Consider the following 19,609-nt stretch of genomic DNA (forward strand, 5'->3'; position numbering starts at 1 on the left):
CAGACGCACCGGTACCCCCTTCAGCAGTGAGGTAATGGGAGCAGCCACCTGCCCAAAACCCCGGATAAACCTCCGGTAGTAATTGGCAAACCCTAAAAACCGCTGCACCTCCCTTACCGTGGTGGGAGTCGGCCAATTACGCACGGCTGCAATGCGATCACACCATCACCAACCCAGATGTGGAAATTCGATACCCTAGGAAGGAGATGGCCTGTTGGAAGAACAAGCATTTCTCAGCCTTGACGTACAGGTCATGCTCCAACAGTCATCCAAGTACCTTGCGCACCAGAGACACATGCGCGGCGCATGTGGCGGAATATATCAGAATGTCATCGATATAAACCACCACACCCTGCCCGTGCAGGTCCCTGAGAATCTCGTCGACAAAGGATTGGAAGACGGCTGGAGCATTCTTTAACCCATACGGCATGACGAGGTACTCATAATGGCCGGATGTGGTACTAAACGCTGTCTTCCACTCATCTCCCTCCCGGATACGCACCAAGTTATACACTCTCCTGAGATCCAGTTTTGTGAAAAAACGTGCTCCATGAAATGACTCAATCGCCGTGGCGATGAGAAGAAGCGGGTAACTGTACCCCACGGAATGGAATTTAGACCTCTATAGTCAATGCACGGACGCAGACCTCCCTCCTTCATTTTCACAAAAAAGAAACTCGAGGAGGCAGGTGACGTGGAGGTCCTAACGTACCCCTGCCCCAGATTCAGAGACATATATGTCTCCATAACCACCGTTTCCTCCTGTGACAGGGGATACACGTGACTCCTGGGAAGTGTGGCGTCTACCAGGAGGTTTATCGCACAATCCCCTTGTCGATGAGGTGGTAATTGGGTCGCTCTCTTTTTACAGAAAGCGATAGCCAAATCGTTATATTCGGGGGGAATGCGCACGGTGGAGACTTGGTCTGGACTCTCCACCGTCGTTGCACCGATGGAAACTCCCACACACCTACCTGAGCACTCCTCTGAACACCCCTTTAGAGCCCTCTGTTGCCACGAAATCTTGGGGTTGTGAAAGGCCAACCAGGGAACCCCCAGCACCACTGGAAACACAGGAGAATCAATGAGGAAGAGACTAATTCTCTCCTCATGACCCCCCTGCATAACCATATCCAGTGGAACCGTGGACCCCCTGACTACCCCTGACCCTAATGGCTGACTATCTAAGGCGTGCACGGGGAAGGGTTTGTCCATCGGAACCAGGGGACTCCCTAACCTATGCACAAAACCGCAATCAATAAAATTCCCCGCTGCGCCTGAATCTACTAGCGCCTTATGCCGGGAATGGGGGGAAAACTCAGGAAAAGAAATCAACACATACATGTGACCAACAGGGGACTCTGGGTGAGCCTGGTGCTGACTCACCTGGGGTGTCCGAACAGTGCTCGGCCTGCCGTCTCGACTCCCAGACGAGCTCCTCCAGCACCGGTCAGCAGTGTGCCCTCTCCGACCACAGCTGGTGCAGGAAAGGGCTCCTCCTCCGTTCGCCCTCGCTGCAGCCCCTCCTAACTCCATGGGTGTTGGAGAGGAGGGGCTGGGGGGTGAAACCAACAGGACCCAATCCGGACGCCCGCGAGCAGCCAGCAAGTTTTCCAGCCATATGGACATGTCTACCAGCTGGTGCAAGGTGAGGGTGGCGTCTCTGCATGCTAGCTCCCTGCGGACATCCTCACGTAAACTACACCGATAGTGGTCAATCAGGGCCCTGTCGTTCCACCCCGCGCCGGTGGCCAAGGTCCGGAACTCCAGGGCGAAGTCCTGTGCGCTCCTCGTCTCCTGCCGTAGATGGAACAGGTGTTCACCCGCCACTCGGCCCATCAGGTGGGTGGTCGAACACGGCCCGGAAGCGGCGGGTGAACTCTGGGTAGTGGTCCCTCGCCGAGTCCGGTGTAATGATATGCGCTGAGAGTCGGGAAGCAAGTTCAGGGAGTGAGTGTTTTAATAAAATAAATGGAACATAATACAAAACAAGAAACACTAACAGCACACAGACATGAAACAGAAACAATGACGCCTGGGGAAGGAACCAAAGGGAGTGACATACTGTATATAGGGAAAGTAATCAGGGAAGTGATGGAGTTATGGTGAGTCTGAACACGCGCAGGTGCGCGTAATGATGGTGACAGGTGTGTGCCATAACGAGCAGCCTGATGACCTAGAGGCCAAAGACGGAGCACACGTGACATTATGACTTATAACAAATCCCCTCTATGTTGAATCATAGCCTTCCAGTACAATTCTGTCTATACTTACTTCTGCTACATTAATGGAACACGTGCCTGCTTTGCTAATGTATTTTGTAAATACATTTAGGATACTTTTGTCCCTTTACATTACAGTATATTGGAGTTTAATATGAAAAAGAGAAGAGAGAAGAGCATAGATAACCACTATTCAATATGATTTGTTAGCCAAACAGAACCAACTATATTTTCATTTTCAAACGTGCAAGAATACACAAAAACACTGAATATCTTATTCGCTAACTGTTACAGTTTAAGACTTTTAGCACTTCTCTAAGTACAACATGTCTGTGGCTCTCCTGTGACTATTGTCAGCACTTTTGTACTGTATTCTTCATACTCATCGTCTCTTGGTATGGTCAAGTTCCTTATTCTGCACATGGGTCTTTCTATAAACTAGCGTACCAGTGAGCATTTCATGTGTCTCTTTTTTCATGTGAATACATTAACATATAAAGGGTGAGCATAGATACATTCAATATAGTTCATGAGTTGAATCCAAACCTACACTACCGTTCAAAAGTTTGGGGTCACTTAGAAACTTCCTTGTTTTTGAAAGAAAAGCAAACATTTTTGTCCATTAAAATCACATAAAATTGATCAGAAATACAGTGTTAATGTTGTAAATGACTATTGTAGCTGGAAATGGCAGATTTTTTATGGAATGTCTACTCAACTAGTCTACTCAACTAGTCTACTCAACAGAAGGCCCATTTTATTGCTTCTTTAATCAGAACAACAGTTTTCAGCTGTGCTAACATAATTGGAAAGGGTTTTCTAATGATCAATTAGCCTTTTAAAATGATAAACTGGATTAGCTAACACAATGTGTCATTGGAACACAGAGTGATGGTTGCTGATAATGGGCCTCTATACGCCTATTTAGATATTCCATTAAAAATCTGCTGTTTCCAGCTACAATAGTAATTTACAACATCAACAATGACTACACTGTATTTCTGATCAATTTTATGTTATTTTAATGGACAAAAACATATTATTTTCTTTCAAAAACAAGGACATTTCAAAGTGAACCCACATTTTTGAACGGTAGTGTTTTTTAAAACCCTTTCTCATGCTTTGAGTCTTTACAGATTTGTCAAAAATCATGTGACATAAAACATTACCTTACTTTCCTTACATTTATGATACTGCTCTTTGTCTTTATATCACATACTCAGCATGTAACCATTGAAGTACACATTGAACTTGATCCTGTAAAATTCCTGGATATTGCTGTCAGACTCTTTTTTTGTATCTCGGAAGTGTACTGTGATCTTGTAACATTTATCCCCCAATGTTACGCTGTCAAAACTTTAATTGGCACACATCCAAAATAATGTATGGATTGCAAAATCGAATGCTTCTAAAAGAAAATAGTATCTTCAACAAGATGAATCAAACAAAAGTTGATATTGTCATTAACCGAGTTCTTCAATAATTATGCATAATAGTTGTTTGATACGCATTTTATGTATAGGTGTTTAGTTACATGGGGAAATGATCTCTGATTCAGGAAATCATTTTCTGAATGACAGTCAAGTGATAAAGAGCTGGTGTGATACTGCATGCGATTGAACAACAGTCAAAGTGCAGGAATGAATGGAGAATATACAGAATATTTTGGTGTCTATATTGTTATGCCGGTCAAGACAATTAGCCTATGTCATGAGCAACATTATGTCAAGATTCCTAAGAGAAGATTACTGTCCAAGTACGTTTTGATCGTTTTTTTTGTGACTTAAAATGGAGTAATCGGGATGTGAAAATGGCCGATATTTTGTTTTTGCATATAAAACCAAAAAACAACAACTTGATATTTAGATGTTCACATGTGGGTGGGGTTAAATGTGGAATTGCACTGTAAAATATTATCTGCTGCAGCTTGGAAAATGTGACTGGATGACAACATAATGATGTTTGTTTCCAACATTAGGGCTGTTTTCCTGAAGAAGTTAAATCAGCTAAGTGTTTTGTTTCCTAATACTAATGAGTATCGCAATACTGGTATCATCCCGGCCCTACAATGAGTTCAAAAAAACACTCTAAAATTGTGAAAATTATGATAAAGCCGTTTTTGTGTAAGAGCTGTTTGAATGGAATGGAACTTTGGGCACACATCATGACTTCACAATGTGATCTGATTCTAATAGACCGATGACTGTTATTTTCATTAAATAAGCACACACACTGATTTATTAGACATACGGGGATGATTTAAAAATACAATTACAAAGACTGCATGGGGGCTGTAATAGCTGTCAAAGACTTGGTTCCTCTGTCCTTGGGAGAATCTCTATTACATTTCCTTGATTCATCGCATCCTCTCTCCTCGTCTCCTTCTCAAAACCCATTGGATGAGAAGGTCAGAGGTCCTTCCCCTTACACCTTCTTATCCAATGGGCTTTGAGAAGGAGGGGAGGAGAGAGGTCGTGAGGAATCAAGCAAATGCAATTGGGATTCTCCCCTTAATTCCCCCATTCCTCACCTGCCTCTCAAAGCACATTGGGGGAGAGGAGTGAAGGTTCCTCTCCTCAGGCTACAATGCACTTTCAAGGAGAGTCAAAGAGTCGAGGAAACAAGGACAGAGGAAGCAAGAATTAGATGGCTAGTTTTCAGACACAGACTCGCACACACACAATAAGAACTTACTGATTATGATGATTTTATTGTTGGTTATTGTTATTGTCAATGATTTTGTTGACAGACCCCATTGTATTGTACAGTATTATTGTTATATTATTATAGCAACTATTAAAACATATAAAAATGCTGTTGTTTATCTTTTCACTTGTTTAGCATGGCTATAAATGATAGAGAAGTTGACTAAAGCACAAAAAGGCACACACACACACACACACACACACACACACACACACACACACACACACACACACACACACACACACACACACACACACACACACACACACACACACACACACACACACACACACACACACACACACACACACCAACTGCTAATGGGCTGCTGTATGTATGTTGTTTTCTCTTGATTTGTTTTCTCTTTTCAGTATTGTGTCTATCTCTGATAAGCTACCCAGGAAAGGCCTGAAAATAGCCCATATTAATATACGTAGACTTAGAAATAAGGTTCATAAAATCAATAACTTGCTAACATCAGATAACATTCATATATTAGCCATTTCTGAGACTCACTTAGATAATTCATTTGATGGTACATCAGTAGCAATACAAGGATATAACATCTATAGAAGAGACAGAAATGATTATGGGGGAGGTGTTGCTGTATATATTCAGAGCCATATCCCTGTAATGCTTAGAGAAGATCTTATGTCAAGTGTTATTGAAGTGTTGCGGTTGCAGGTTCACTTGGCACATCTAAATCCTTTTCTTTTGGGGTGTTGCTATAGGCCACCAAGTGCTAACAGTCAGTATCTAAATAATATGTGTGAAATGCTTGATAGTGTGTATGTGAAGTAAACAGAGAGGTCTACTTTCTTGGGGACCTGAATATTGACTGGTTTTCATCAAGCTGTCCGCTCAAGAGGATGCTTCTCACTGTAACCAGTGCCTGTAATCTGGTTCAGATTATTAATCAATTTACCAGGGTGTTTACAAACACTACAGGAACAAGATCATCCACATGTATCGATCACATTTTTACTAATACTGTAGAACTTTGTTCTAAAGCTGTATCCATACCCATTAGATGCAGTGACCACAATATAGTGGCTATGTCCAGGATAGCCAAAGTTCCAACAGCTGGGCCTAAAATAGTGTATAAGAGATCATACAAAATCTTTTTCTGTGACTCTTATGTGGATGATGTTAAAAATATTTCTTGGTCTGATGTGATTAATGAGGAGCATCCAGACACTGCACTTGATGAATTTCTGAAATTGCTTCTTCCAATTATTGATAAAAAGGCACCTGTTAAGAAACTGACTGTTATAACTGTTAAGGCTCCATGGATTGATGAGGAATTGAAAAACTGTATGTTTGAAAGAGATGGGGCAATGATAAGTGGCTAATAAGTCTGGCTGCACATCTGACTGACTTACTTATTGCAAATTGAAAAATGATGTGACTAAACTCAACAAAAATGAGAAGAAACTTTATTATGAAGCCAATGATCAATGATATAAAGAATGATGGGAGAAAAAAAACGTTTGAGTACTTTAAATGAAATTATGGGCAGAAAGACAAATTCAACTCCATCTTTCATCGAATCAGATAGCTTATTCATCACAAAACCATTTGATGTTGGCAATTATTTTAATGATTATTTCACTGGCAAAGTGGGAAAACTTAGGCAGGAAATGCCAACAACGAACAGTGAGCAATTGTATTCATGCACAAAAAAACAAATAATGAAAGGAAAGCATTGCAAGTTTGAATTTTGTAAAGTTACTGTGGGAGAGGTGGAACATGTATTGTTATCGATCAATTATGACATTGACAACTTAGATGGAAAGCGACTGAGGATGGGGCTGTTTCGTTGTTGCTGGGTGGAGTTATGGTCTCAATGTGCCGACCTTTGTAACTACAGATGTGAAGCTGCAAGAAAATCCTATTTTTTATGTATATTAAACCATTTTGAAATGTTCACCCTGAAGTTACACATTGGCCACTTTATTTATAGAAAGAGCCACATGCAGTACAGTAGAAGGTGTGAAGAGCTGAAAACTGTTTCCACTCCATAACAACAGTGCAAACAACCAATGGTGGTGGAGAGGAGGACGTGAGAAGAGCATAGGGAAACACTACTAGATGCTATTTGTCATTTAGCCAAAAGATGATAATATACATTCCTTTTTAACACAATCAAGAGTTCATGCACATAAATTGTCCCTAAAATGAACACAAGAGCTTTACTTCCTCATTTCTATGTTTTACTGTATTCTTACAGTATTCTTACATCGTCTCTGGCATGGTCAACTCAAGCTCCTTATTTTGAACATAGGTTTGAAGAGATGAACATTATTTCACTCCATGGGCAACAGTAGCGACTAAAATGGTCTCATCAGAACATGCCCTCCTGTAGATCTGGGTGCATAACACGTTGAACTTTAAAAAAAAATTTTTTTACAAGACTTCAATGTAGGCTAGGCCTATGGGCCTACAGTACTATGAAATCAACACATTGAGCAGAGTTACATTTTTATTAAAAGCCATTTATTTCAGTCAGAATCTTGTAAACTGGCCAGTAAATAAAATGGTATCATTGATCTGCCTGCTTCAGGGTGTCACACGCACACACACTTCACTGAAAACACTGCACTGAAAAAAACTACCTTGGAAAACTCCTGATCCTACAGGACAGCACACAGTGTGGCATGACATGGGTGTAGGCAACTGGGTAGGGGAAGAGTTAAATGACTATTTCAAAACTGTTTTGAGAGAGAGAGAGAGAGAGAGAGAGGAGTGAGCGAGAGATTGTTGTTTAATGAAGAAAAGGGCTATAAATGCATCACTTGAAACTCAATCATATGAAAATGAATCAAAACTGTCTCTTAAAAACATGGAATCACATAGCTCATATTCCAAAGGGGTCTCAAATCCCTTCAGTATTTCATTGGTGGAACCCTACATATAATGCCCCTTTAAAACACTGTCTTTAGCATGCCATTTAGAAGACTTTGTTTTCAATAGAGGAATACAATAAAATAATAACAAAACAAAACCATATACATCTGTCATTACAGAAATCTCAATAAATATCAGACAACTGAACATCAGTCAGAGAGAGACTACTTCCTGGAGAGCAGAAAGATGGCAGGGGCTACATGGGAAAAGTAGTCATATATACACAATCTATACACAGGCCTGGCTCTGGACATGATTGATTGTTTTGCTGTCGTTTTTCATGGCACAATTCATTTTCACATAGGAGTAAACAACACTGATATCCCAAGCCCCCCAATCCTAAAATGTACAGGTACAGTAGATTAATACATGGTGATGAGAATACCCTGCCCACTGTGCAAAAACTGGTCGAATCAACATTGTTTACACGTCTTAAATCTATGTGATGATGTTGAATCAACGTGGAAAACTCATTGGATTTAATCAACGTCAGGACATTTCGTTTTTTCTCTCACTTAACTTTTAACCTAAATCCAATGACCTGGTGACATGTTTTGTTGATTTCACAATAGTTGACAACTCATGTAATGAGATGAGGGAATTATACACACACACACACACACACACACACACAAACACACACACACACACACACACACATGACTGAATCTAGCCTTTTGGGGGCCCTAAGAGAGAGGCAAAACATTTTAGTGGCTCCCTTCTTGATGGCAGAGAGAAAATGTCTGCTTTTGAAGTTCATTTCCTGCAATTATGCACATTTTACCATGGGGCGGAGAGACAATTGTGCAATTTTACAACACATGTAATGCAATTATACTCATTTTGCCATGGGCAGTGAAAACATTTACAGTTTATACCTAATTTCATGCAATTCTACCCATTTTCCAATGGGGTGGAGAGAAAGGTTAGCAGTTTTAAAGCAAATTTACTGCAATTCTACATATTTTGCCATGACTTATGACATGTTAATATGATATCTGAGTGATAATGACTAACAAAATCAGTGGAGGTCCCCTGGAGATCAGGGCCTCTGGGCACATGCTCGGCCATTATTCAGCCATGATTATTACAAGTTTAGATAGCTGGCTAGACTTACTACCAATCAAAACATTGGCATGGCTAATTGTCAGGTAATTGAGTGACTGACATAACAAGAGAAACACTGTCGATGCACAACCACATTTCTAAATTGCACCTGGTGTACTATACTAGTTTAACACTCAATAGAAAGTTGAGACCCCGATGGAGTTCCAAAATAAATTATCAAAAATGTTTTGGCCGGGGGCCCCCTAGCGACCGCGTGTCCTAAGCGTCCGCTTATGCCTGTAGCCAGCCCTGCAGACAAACACTATGCAGTCTATGTATTTATGTACTGTATGTGGAATGATATAATGCTGTAGGCCTCTCCAGTCATTGCAAGTACTCAGTAGTAGTCATCATTAGTAGTCTTTAGAGGACCAAACACAAGTGGGCAAGCCAGTAAGTGGGCAAGCCAGTGCCCTTCACATCATTGTAACTCTTACTTTTAACCAGATTCTTACAGTACAATAGAAAACGTACACAACACAAATAGGGTGTATGTGTGAGAGAGGATGGGAGTGAGGAAGTGGGGGAGTGAAGGAAAGGATCGAGAAATAGAATAATATAACAACAATTTCAGTAGGAATTTCATTTCAAAAAGCAGTAGATTTCCCTGTCACTGTAACTGAACACTCCGGTAGCAAACATGAGCCCAAAGAGTAAATATGCAACAAGATGGAGGGATAGATCTATCCCTCACTAACATACAGTACCCAATGTAGCCAATGTACAATAGTCCGACCAAAAGTAATGGCCTTATACTCCAGTCAGTGTCCATGATAGCTTCACTTTTCACCGCTTGTTGACGTTTGTTCTTCTTTTCTTGTTTTTTTACTGGTCATGTTGGTGATGAATCCTGTTCATCATGATTGTTTCCTCGTTTCTATTCTTCATGTGTAGAAAAACACCTAAGTACCAGCTAGGCTCTTTCACAGTTTGTTGTAGTGCAGTACACCGACTCCCTCCCTCACTGGGCTGGCCTGGGGGTTAGCTGCCATGGTGCTCTCTTAGCTCTTTTAACTCTTTTGTCTTCCCCAGAATATTAGATCTGGAGAAAGATAGGAGGAAAGACACAAGTGGTTTCAATAAGGTAAGACAAAATAAGATTTTACAACTGCAGCTTTTCATTTCATATTTGATTGAGCTGACTATGTCACTCATTTGGCTATATAATAATAATAATAATAATAATAATAATAATAATAACAATAATACATGTATTTTATATACAGTGCCTGGCAAAAGTATTCATCCCCTTTGGCGTTTTTCCTATTTTGTTGCATTACAACCTCTCAATTAAATGGATTTTTATTTGGATTTCATGTAATGGACATACACAAGATAGTCCAAATTGGTGAAGTGAAATTAAAAAAATCACTTGTTTAAAAACAAAATTATAATAAAAACATAAAAGTGGTAGGTGCATATGTATTCACCCCCTTTGCTATGAAGCCCCTAAATAAGATCTGGTGTAACCAATTACCTTCAGAAGTCACACAATTAGTTAAATAAAGCCCACCTGGGTGCAATCTAAATGTCACCTGATCTTTCACATGATCTCAGTATATATACACCTGTTCTGAAAGGCCCCAAGAGTATGCAACACCACCAAGCAAGCGGCACCATGAAGACCAAGGAGCTCTCCAAACAGGTCAGGGACAAAGTCGTGGAGAAGTACAGATCAAGGTTGGGTTATAAAAAAATATTTGAAACTTTGAACATCCCATGGAGCACCATTTAAATCCATTATTTAAAAAATGAAAGAATATGGTATCACAACAAACCTGCCAAGAGAGCAAGAGAGGGCCGCCCACCAAAACTAATGGACCAGGCAAGGAGGGCATTAATCAGAGAGGTAACAAAGAGACCAAAGATAACCCTGAAGGAGCTGCAAAGCTCCACAGCGGAGATTGGAGTATCTGTCCATAGGACCGTTTTAAGCCATACACTCCACAGAGCTGGGCTTTACTGAAGAGTGGTCAGAAAAAAGCAATTGCTTAAAGAAAAAAAATAGGCAAACACGTTTGGTGTTCGCCAAAAGGCATGTGGGAGACTCCCTAAACATATGGTAGAAGGTACTCTGGTCAGATGAGACTAAAATTGAGCTTTTTGACCATCAAGGAAAACGCTGCCTGGCGCAAACCCAACACCTCCCATCACCCCGAGAACACCATCCCCACAGTGAAGCATGGTGGTGGCAGCATCATGCTGTGGGGATGTTTTTAATCGTCAGGGAATGGGAAACTGGTCAGAATTGAAGGAATGATGGATGGCGCTAAATACAGGGAAATTCTTGAGGGAAACCTGTTTCAGTCTTCAGAGATTTGAGACTGGGACGGAGGTTCACCTTCCAGCAGGACAATGACCCTAAGCATACAGCTAAAGCAACACTTGAGTGGTTTAAGGGGAAATATTTAAATGTCTTGGAATGGCCTAGTCAAAGCCCAGACCTCAATCCAATTGAGAATCTGTGGTATGACTTAAAGATTGCTGTACACCAGCGGAACCCATCCAACTTGAAGGAGCTGGAGCAGTTTTGCCAAGAAGAATGGGCAAAAATCCCAGTGGCTAGATGTGCCATGCTTAGAGAGGCATTCCCCAAGAGACGTGCAGCTATAATTGCTGCAAAAGGTGGCTCTACAAAGTATTGACTTTGGGGTGGTGAATAGTTATGCACGCTCAAGTTCTGTTATTTTTGTGTTATTTCTCGTTTGTTTCACAATAAAAATATTTTGCATCTTCAAAGTGAAAAGACAGTTACTACCAGTCCACCTGCTCTTTCCATGACATCGACTGACCAGCGCCTTTGTACGTGGCATGGTAGTAGATGCCAGGCGATCATCCCTGTGGAACGCTTTTGACACCTTATAGATTCCATACCTCAAAAGGGAGGAGGGAAGGGTGCCACTTTTGCCCTCAGAACAGCCTCAATTTTTCGGGGCATGGACTACACGGTGTTGAAAGCATTCCACAGGGAAGCTGGCCATGTAGGGCTGTGGCGGTTACGTAATTTCGTCAGCCGGTGATTGTCAAGCAAATAACTGGTAATTGAACGGCAATTAACATAAACACACTTAGCATCTCCTGGCTTCAGGAGATCAACCCATGTAATATCGCCTACACCTTCACAATAAATCCATGATTTATTTTAGATAGGTCTAAAGAAGCATGATAGGAAGAAAATGTAGTCTATTTCAGAAGAAAATAATAGCAAACTCCGAGTTGTCCTTATATTACGTCCTGATCTGGCTATGCCAAATGGCTGTGGGCTACACTAGTTCCTGTAGCAGACAAGTTTGCTTATAATTCCGTGGCATTATTTTATTTTATAGTATGAAGAACAAAGCTGAATAAACTAGAAATATTGTCTCCAAACGATTTGAGGGAGTGTCGTCACATGCGGCTATTCTGTGTTGAGCGGTTAACAAATAAATAGGTACTCCTATATGCTTAATTTAGAGTTGTTAATGTAACTTTACAAACGTTGGGCTATATGTTTAGATTTTTGTGTACATTGTATGGCTGCTTGACGAGATTATAATGATGATTTGAAAAAAGGTCTCTTGAAAGGCATGAGTTCTGCTTTGTGTTTTGCGCAGGCTGTACACACTCCAATAATCTCTCATTCACAATTTGACAAGCACTTGATAATGCCTCGAATTTCACGGCGGCATCCCCTTTGTGGCCGTAATGCACCCTTAAAAAATAAATTCCTTTTGTTTCCCGGAGTGTGCTGCGCAATCGGAAACCCTTTCACTCGATTGGCTCTCGGCCACGTGATCTGGTCTTTCTCACAGGCTTCAAATGAAGCCAGACACATCGGGGACACAACTGCGTGCGTCCTTATCCAATTCCGAGGTGCAAATTGGAAGAACTGTCCACATTTATATTTCGTCAGCCAACAAGATGAGTAGGCCTAACGAACAGCAAAAACACTAGCCTATGTCAATCTACTATCCCCCATAATACAAAATGCTACCTATTCTATACTGTGCGAGAAATAAATATTCCAAACATAATCTGAGACAGTTGTGGGATGCGATAAGATCCCAAATTAATACAACCACTAGCATCAAAACACCTTTTTTTATGCAATGTGGCTGACGCAACAGCTTAAAATGTTGCTAAACTATTTGGCTATTTCTTCACATTATTAGCGCAGCAATGCGAACATGGTAGTAGGCTATAAGTGTGAATGTTCCATTAACGGAAAACACCATTATAAAATGTGATCGCAAATGCAATTATGCATGTAATGCTTTTATTATGAAGGTGCATTTTTGATGGGGAAAATTATCTTCCCCAAACTTGAAACTCACACACTGCTTATATATGCCAGTTAGGCTCTACACTCCTTTTAAAGCGGATTAATGTGCTTCATTTTAAGAAGTTATCTGGCCACTTTAGTTGTGATAACAAACCTTATCAAAACATATAGGCCTATGGGCTAGGTTACATGAGAAACAAAACTATGATCAGAAAAAGTCGCAAAAAAAGGCTTTGTTTCTTATGCTGGGCATCATCCACAAGTAATAATAAATCATTCACAAGTGATAGGCTAATATTGTCACACATCAGACTTTTCTTGGTTAATCTTGTCTTTACATATACTAAATAATATATGTGTGACATTTGTTTTGATTTAGAATGGACGATTTTAATGCACCTGTATCGAAATGCACTTAAATAGCGAATGGAGGACGCTTTTCCCCATGGTTTATTTTAATGCCGGGTAGGTTAAACTTTTATATTTCACCTTTATTTAACCAGGTAGGCTAGTTGAGAACAAGTTCTCATTTGCAACTGCGACCTGGCCAAGATAAAGCAAAGCAGTTCGACACATACAACAACACAGAGTTACACATGGAATAAACAAACACACAGTAGAAAAAGTCAATATACAGTATGTGCAAATTAGGTAGGATAAGGGAGGTATATATAAGGTATATATATAAGCAATGTGCTTAATATTAGGAAAGTTGAGAAATAAATATAGTAGACCTAGCCTATAGAAAGCTGATGGGATCCTCGTCTTTTTATTAGTGGCCATAACTTTGTTTTCTCCCGAAATTGCATAGCCTATAGAAATGTTGCGCAACATGAGCTCATGGGCTCTCATGAAGTGTTTGATTTGATTTTTGAATATATTTGCATTGATGTCAGAGTGATTAGAGGGACAATAGAGTGCTGAGTACCAGGCAGTTAGCAAGTTTGGTAGCCTACTAATTACCAGCAGCAGCATCAGAGCTTGGAGGAACCTAATTACCGTGACTAAACAGTCATGTGGAATTTGACTGCCGGTATGGCGGTAATACAGTCACCGGAACAGACCTAGGCCCATATTAACTCCAATGCTTCCTACAGTTGTGTCAAGTTGGCTGGATGTCCTTTGGGTGGTGGACCATTCTTGATACACACGGAAAATTGCAGTTCTTGACACACTCAAACCAGTGCATTTGGCACCTACATCCATACCCCGTTTTGTCTTGCCCGTTCACCCTCTGAATGGCACACATACATGACCCATGTCTCAATTGTCTCAAGGCTTAAAAATCTTTCTTTAACCTGTCTCCTCCCCTTTATCTACAATGACTGAAGTTGATGTAACAGGTGACATCAAACAGGGTTCATACCTTTCACCTCGATTCACCTCGATTCACCTGGTCAGTCTATGCCATGGAAAGAGCAGGTATTCCTAATGTTTTATACACTCAGTGTATGTATGTATGTATGTATGTATGTATGTATGTATGTATGTATGTATGTATGTATGTATGTATGTATGTATGTATGTACACACACACACATATACATACAGTTGAAGTCAGAAGTTTACATACACCTTAGCCAAATACATTTAAACTCAGTTTTTCCACAATTCCTGACATTTAATCCTAGTAAAAATTCCCTGTCTTAGGTCAGTTAGGATCACCACTTTATTTTAAGAATGTGAAATGTTAGAATAATAGTAGAGAGAATGATTTATTTCAGCTTTTAATTCCTTCATCAAATTCCCAGTGAGTCAGAAGTTTACATACACTCAATTAGTATTTGGTAGCATTTCCTTTAAATTGTTTAACTTGGGTCAAACGTTTCGGGAAGCCTTCCACAAGCTTCCCACAATAAGTTGGGTGAATTTTGGCCCATTCCTCCTGACAGAGCTGGTGTAGCTGAGTCAGGTTTGTAGGCCTCCTTGCTCGCACATGCTTTTTCAGTTCTGCCCACACATTCTATTGGATTGAAATCAGGGCTTTGTGATGGCCACTCCAATACCTTGACTTTGTTGTCCTTAAGCCATTTTGCCACGACTTTGGAAGTATGCTTGGGGTCATTGTCCATTTGGAAGACCCATTTGCAAACCAAGCTTGAACTTCCTGATAGATGTCTTGAGATGTTGCTTTAATATATTCACATAATTTTATTTCCTCATGATGCCATCTATTTTGTGAAGTGCCCCATTCTCTCCTGCAGCAAAGCACCCCCACAACATGATGCTGCCACCCCTGTGCTTCACGGTTGGGATGGTGTTTTTCGGCTTGCAAGCCTCCCCCTTTTTTCTCAAAACATAACGATGGTCATTATGACCACACAGTTCTATTTTTGTTTCATCAGACAAGAGGACATTTCTCCAAAAATTACGATCTTTGTGCCCATGTGCAGTTGCAAACTGTAGTCTGGCTTTTTTATGGTGGTTTTGGAGCAGTGGCTTCTTCCTTGCTGAGCGTCCTTTCAGGTTATGTCGATAAAGGACTCGTTTTACTATGGATATAGATACTTTTGTACCTGTTTCCTCCAGCATCTTCACAAGGTCCTTTGATGTTGTTCTGGGATTGATTTGCACTTTTCGCACCAAAGTACGTTCATCTCTAGGAGACAGAACGCGTCTCCTTCCTCAGCGGTATGACGGCTGCGTGGTCCCATGGTGTTTATACTTGCATACTATTGTTTGCACAGATGAACGTGGTACCTTCAGGCGTTTGGAAATTGCTCCCAAGGATGAACCAGACTTGTGAAGGTCTACCATTTTTTTCCCTTTTGATTTTCCTATGAAGTCACGCAAAGAGGCACTGAGTTTGAAGGAAGGCCTTGAAATACATCCACAGGTACACCTCCAATTGACTCAAAATATATAAATTAGCCTATCAGAAGTTTCTAAAGCCATGACAACATTTTCTGTAATTTTCCAAGTTGTTTAAAAAGGCACAAACTTCTGACCCACTGGAATTGTGATACAGTGAATTATAAGTGAAATAATCTGTCTGTAAACAATTGTTGGAAAAATTACTTGTGTCATGCACAAAGTAGATGTCGTAACCGACTTGCCAAAACTATAGTTTGTTAACAAGAAATTTGTGGAGTGGTTGAAAAACGAGTTTTAATGACTCCAACCTAAGTGTATGTAAACTTCCGACTTCAACTGTACATATACTGTACACACATACATACATGTGTACAGTATAAAAATATACACACAGTATAGACATATACATATAGTATAGAAATATACATGCAGTATAGTAATATCTATCTTACCTGAGTGCTTTCCATCTGTCCTTCTCCACCTGGTTCTCTGGACTCTCACTCTCATAGGATGCCAGATAGAGTCCTAGGGATGACAGAGAAAAAGAAAGCATCAATTACATATTCAAATCTGATACGTTGTATCAGTTTCAGCCGTGTATTTACTGTGATGTGTGACTATCATTTGGAACTGTAAAAATTATGATACACTACAATTTCTGGGGGGGGGGAAATATTGCAGAGCAATGTTGTAGGCAACGGAGTGGCGTATGAGACATTGGAGCATTAATGAGCTATGAGTAACATAGACATGAAAAATACATTTCATATAAAGCATACAGTGCCTTCGGAAACTATTCAGACCCCTTGACTTTTTCCACATTTTGTTATGTTACAGCCTTATTATAAAATGGATTAAATACAATTTATTTTCTCAGCAATCTGCACACAATACCCCATAATTACAAGATGAAAACCTTTTTGCAAATACCTTAATTTACATAAGTATTCAGACCCTTTGCTATGAGACTCGAAAATTGAGCTCAGGTGCCTCCTGTTTCCATTGATCATCATTGAGATTTTTCTACAACTTCATTGGAGTTGACCTGTGGTAAATTCAATTGATTGGACAGGATTTGGAAAGGCTGACTATATGAGGTCCCAATGTTGACAGTTAATGTCAGAGCAAAAACCAAGCCATGAGGTCAAAGGAATTGTCCGTAGAGCTCCGACACAGGATTGTGTTGAGGCACAGATCTCGGGAACGGTACCAAAGGCACTGTAGATCAATTCCAAACTTTATCTCTCCATTTATTTGCTTATCTCCTGTAGTTTGTTATTGCCTGTTGACTGCCACAGCTGTACTGAAAATAATCAGCTAAGAATCAAGCAATAAAGAGATGTTGTCTCTGCCCTGTTCATCCTACTCAACCCGCTGCCAGTCAAGTAAATGGCAATGCAGACATAAAGACTAGATTTAGCAGTCTTAACTTCATAATTATAAGCTAGAAAGATGTGAATGGTATTAAGCTAGCTAGCCAGCTAGTTAAACATACAAAACACTCAAATGAAAAACAAAATGTAACATTGACTATACATGGGCTACGATTAGCACGCTAATCGATTAGCATGCGCCCCCAGCGTGGATATTTTTGTCAGATAAACATGAAACTGAACACTGTATGTATGTATTAATGTATCATGATCAAATATTATAGTGAAGAAACATTTTAGAGGTGAATGGCCAACATTTAATTTCATAACGGGAGATGATTTTCTCTCACTTCAGCTCAAAATAGCCACCATGTTTTCCCCAAAGAAATTTGAACGGCAGACTGATCACATTACCAATATCTGCGCTCTGATTGCAGGATTACAAAAAATTGCCCACTAGGTGGTGCTGCCAATCAAAATTCCCCAGATTATAAAAGGTTGCTAATTTTCAATGGAGAAATGTTGAAGCAACGATTGCTAGTGCTGCAAAAACATTGTTTTATCATCGGCTCATGTTAGGTGCGACTGTGTGTCTTACCGTCCTCACTGAAGATGGGAGCAGTGTGGAGGTAGTGTAGGATGCTCCTGTCTGTCTCAAACGGACACTCCATCTGTTTCCACGTCATAAACTCTCCCACCTGACGAGCCAACTCCACAAATTTCTGAAAATCAAATCAACAAAGGACACGCCCCATTAGAGAGAGTGAGAGAGAGAATAAAAGAAAATCCTAAATTTTTAAGTATCAGTATAATATTTGTAGCCTTACCGCAAAATGGACATGGCCATTGGGCAAGCGGTTGGCACATCCCTCATTCAGGAAGTAGATATCTTTGATCAGTAGGCTAAAGAAGGGAATCACAATCTAAAAAAAAGAGAGATAGAAAGAGAGAGAGATATAGAAAAATATTCATTTAAAGTTTAGTGCACTGGGTTTTGATGCAAGAAACTGGGTCAGGTGAGTCAGGTGAGTCCAATAGTTTAGGTCAGAGTTAGATGAAATAGAGAATACTGGGTTGAACTGTAGGCTACCTTCTCCCTGTTGCTATTAGCAGTCTGGGACCTGTGGGCAGCTCCCCTTAGTGCTGTTCTGTAGTTGTAGAAGTTTCCAGTAGGGTCCATCTGATGCTGTATGGGAGAACAACATAGCATTACAAAGTTGTCCATGATAAGCATTGGTCCCACCTTATTGTGGCACTAGAACCATGTTTTTAAAGAGCGACTTCCCTTAAAAAGAAACTTTTCATTATGAAAACGGCCTATGTGGCATCTATATGAGTCAGAAACGTTTATTCTAGTGTCAAAACACAGTGTAAATCAGATGATTTTGTCAGTAAAGTCAGTCTCGTCCAAAATAGAGATTTGTAAGATTATAAGAAAAAATGGTATGTCACGGAATGAAGGGTACCGTAACAGTTTTCCTTGGCATGGGTTTATTTCAATCCTTCCCACATGCTCACGACTGGCAGCATCCAAGTAATCATCAATTTGTAACGCAGTGTGTGACCTGAATGTAAAGCCCATGGTCAATTTTGTATGACATTCAATATCCCTATGGGGTTAGTTAGGGACTATCATTAAATTACACAATGCACATGGGACAATATTTGAAAAGGTCAATAGGTCCACATTTCAATGACTATAAAAACCTCAAACCAACTATAAATTGTAAAAATTCATATACAAATATTTAAAGCATTTAATATGACAACTAAAACATGAGAAACATGAAAATATTGTCCCCTTTAAATTGTGTAATTTATTGATAGTCCATAACTAGCGCCAGGGATAGGCTTTCCAATGTCAAACCCACTTTGCCCTGGTCGCACACCAGCTGGCTGAAGCTAATTGGGGAAAGAGGTTGGCTGGTACTAACTAGCCCAGGCAACTTCAAGACAAGACCTGGTTACACTATTTCAAGTTATTTAGAGGGGTGAGTGACCTTAATTGTGTACTGTTTTGTTAGAGTGAATGTACAAGCGCTTACCACGTGCGAACAAACCCAAAAGAGACACGCATATTAAACCACCCCTCAAGACAACCCTCGTTTAGCTTCAGTCATAGCTGCTGCATTTCTTAATGACCAAGCCTAAAACTGAGGCCAAATCAGGAAGTTCAGACCCCATTAAATTGTCATTTAATAGGCAGGTAAAGTCTTTTC

The 19,609-nt window shown here is 40.3% G+C and overlaps 1 protein-coding gene across 1 annotated transcript in view; it reads right to left on the bottom strand.

Moving 5' to 3' along the window:
- Nucleotides 1-7,402: 7,402 nt before the first annotated feature.
- Nucleotides 7,403-19,609, bottom strand: part of LOC129857900 (ras-GEF domain-containing family member 1C-like) — a 49,380-nt gene continuing 37,173 nt past the window's right edge. Inside the window, exons 10-14 of the mRNA XM_055926583.1 lie at nt 18,481-18,576; nt 18,218-18,313; nt 17,989-18,112; nt 16,470-16,542; nt 7,403-9,984 (exon numbers count right to left, since the gene is read on the bottom strand). Of these exons, the coding sequence (XP_055782558.1) occupies nt 9,924-9,984; nt 16,470-16,542; nt 17,989-18,112; nt 18,218-18,313; nt 18,481-18,576 (450 nt within the window). The 3' untranslated portion in view covers nt 7,403-9,923. The remainder of the gene's footprint in view (nt 9,985-16,469; nt 16,543-17,988; nt 18,113-18,217; nt 18,314-18,480; nt 18,577-19,609) is intronic.

Source organism: Salvelinus fontinalis, chromosome 6, assembly GCF_029448725.1.
Source record: "Salvelinus fontinalis isolate EN_2023a chromosome 6, ASM2944872v1, whole genome shotgun sequence".
Taxonomy (NCBI): domain Eukaryota; kingdom Metazoa; phylum Chordata; class Actinopteri; order Salmoniformes; family Salmonidae; genus Salvelinus; species Salvelinus fontinalis.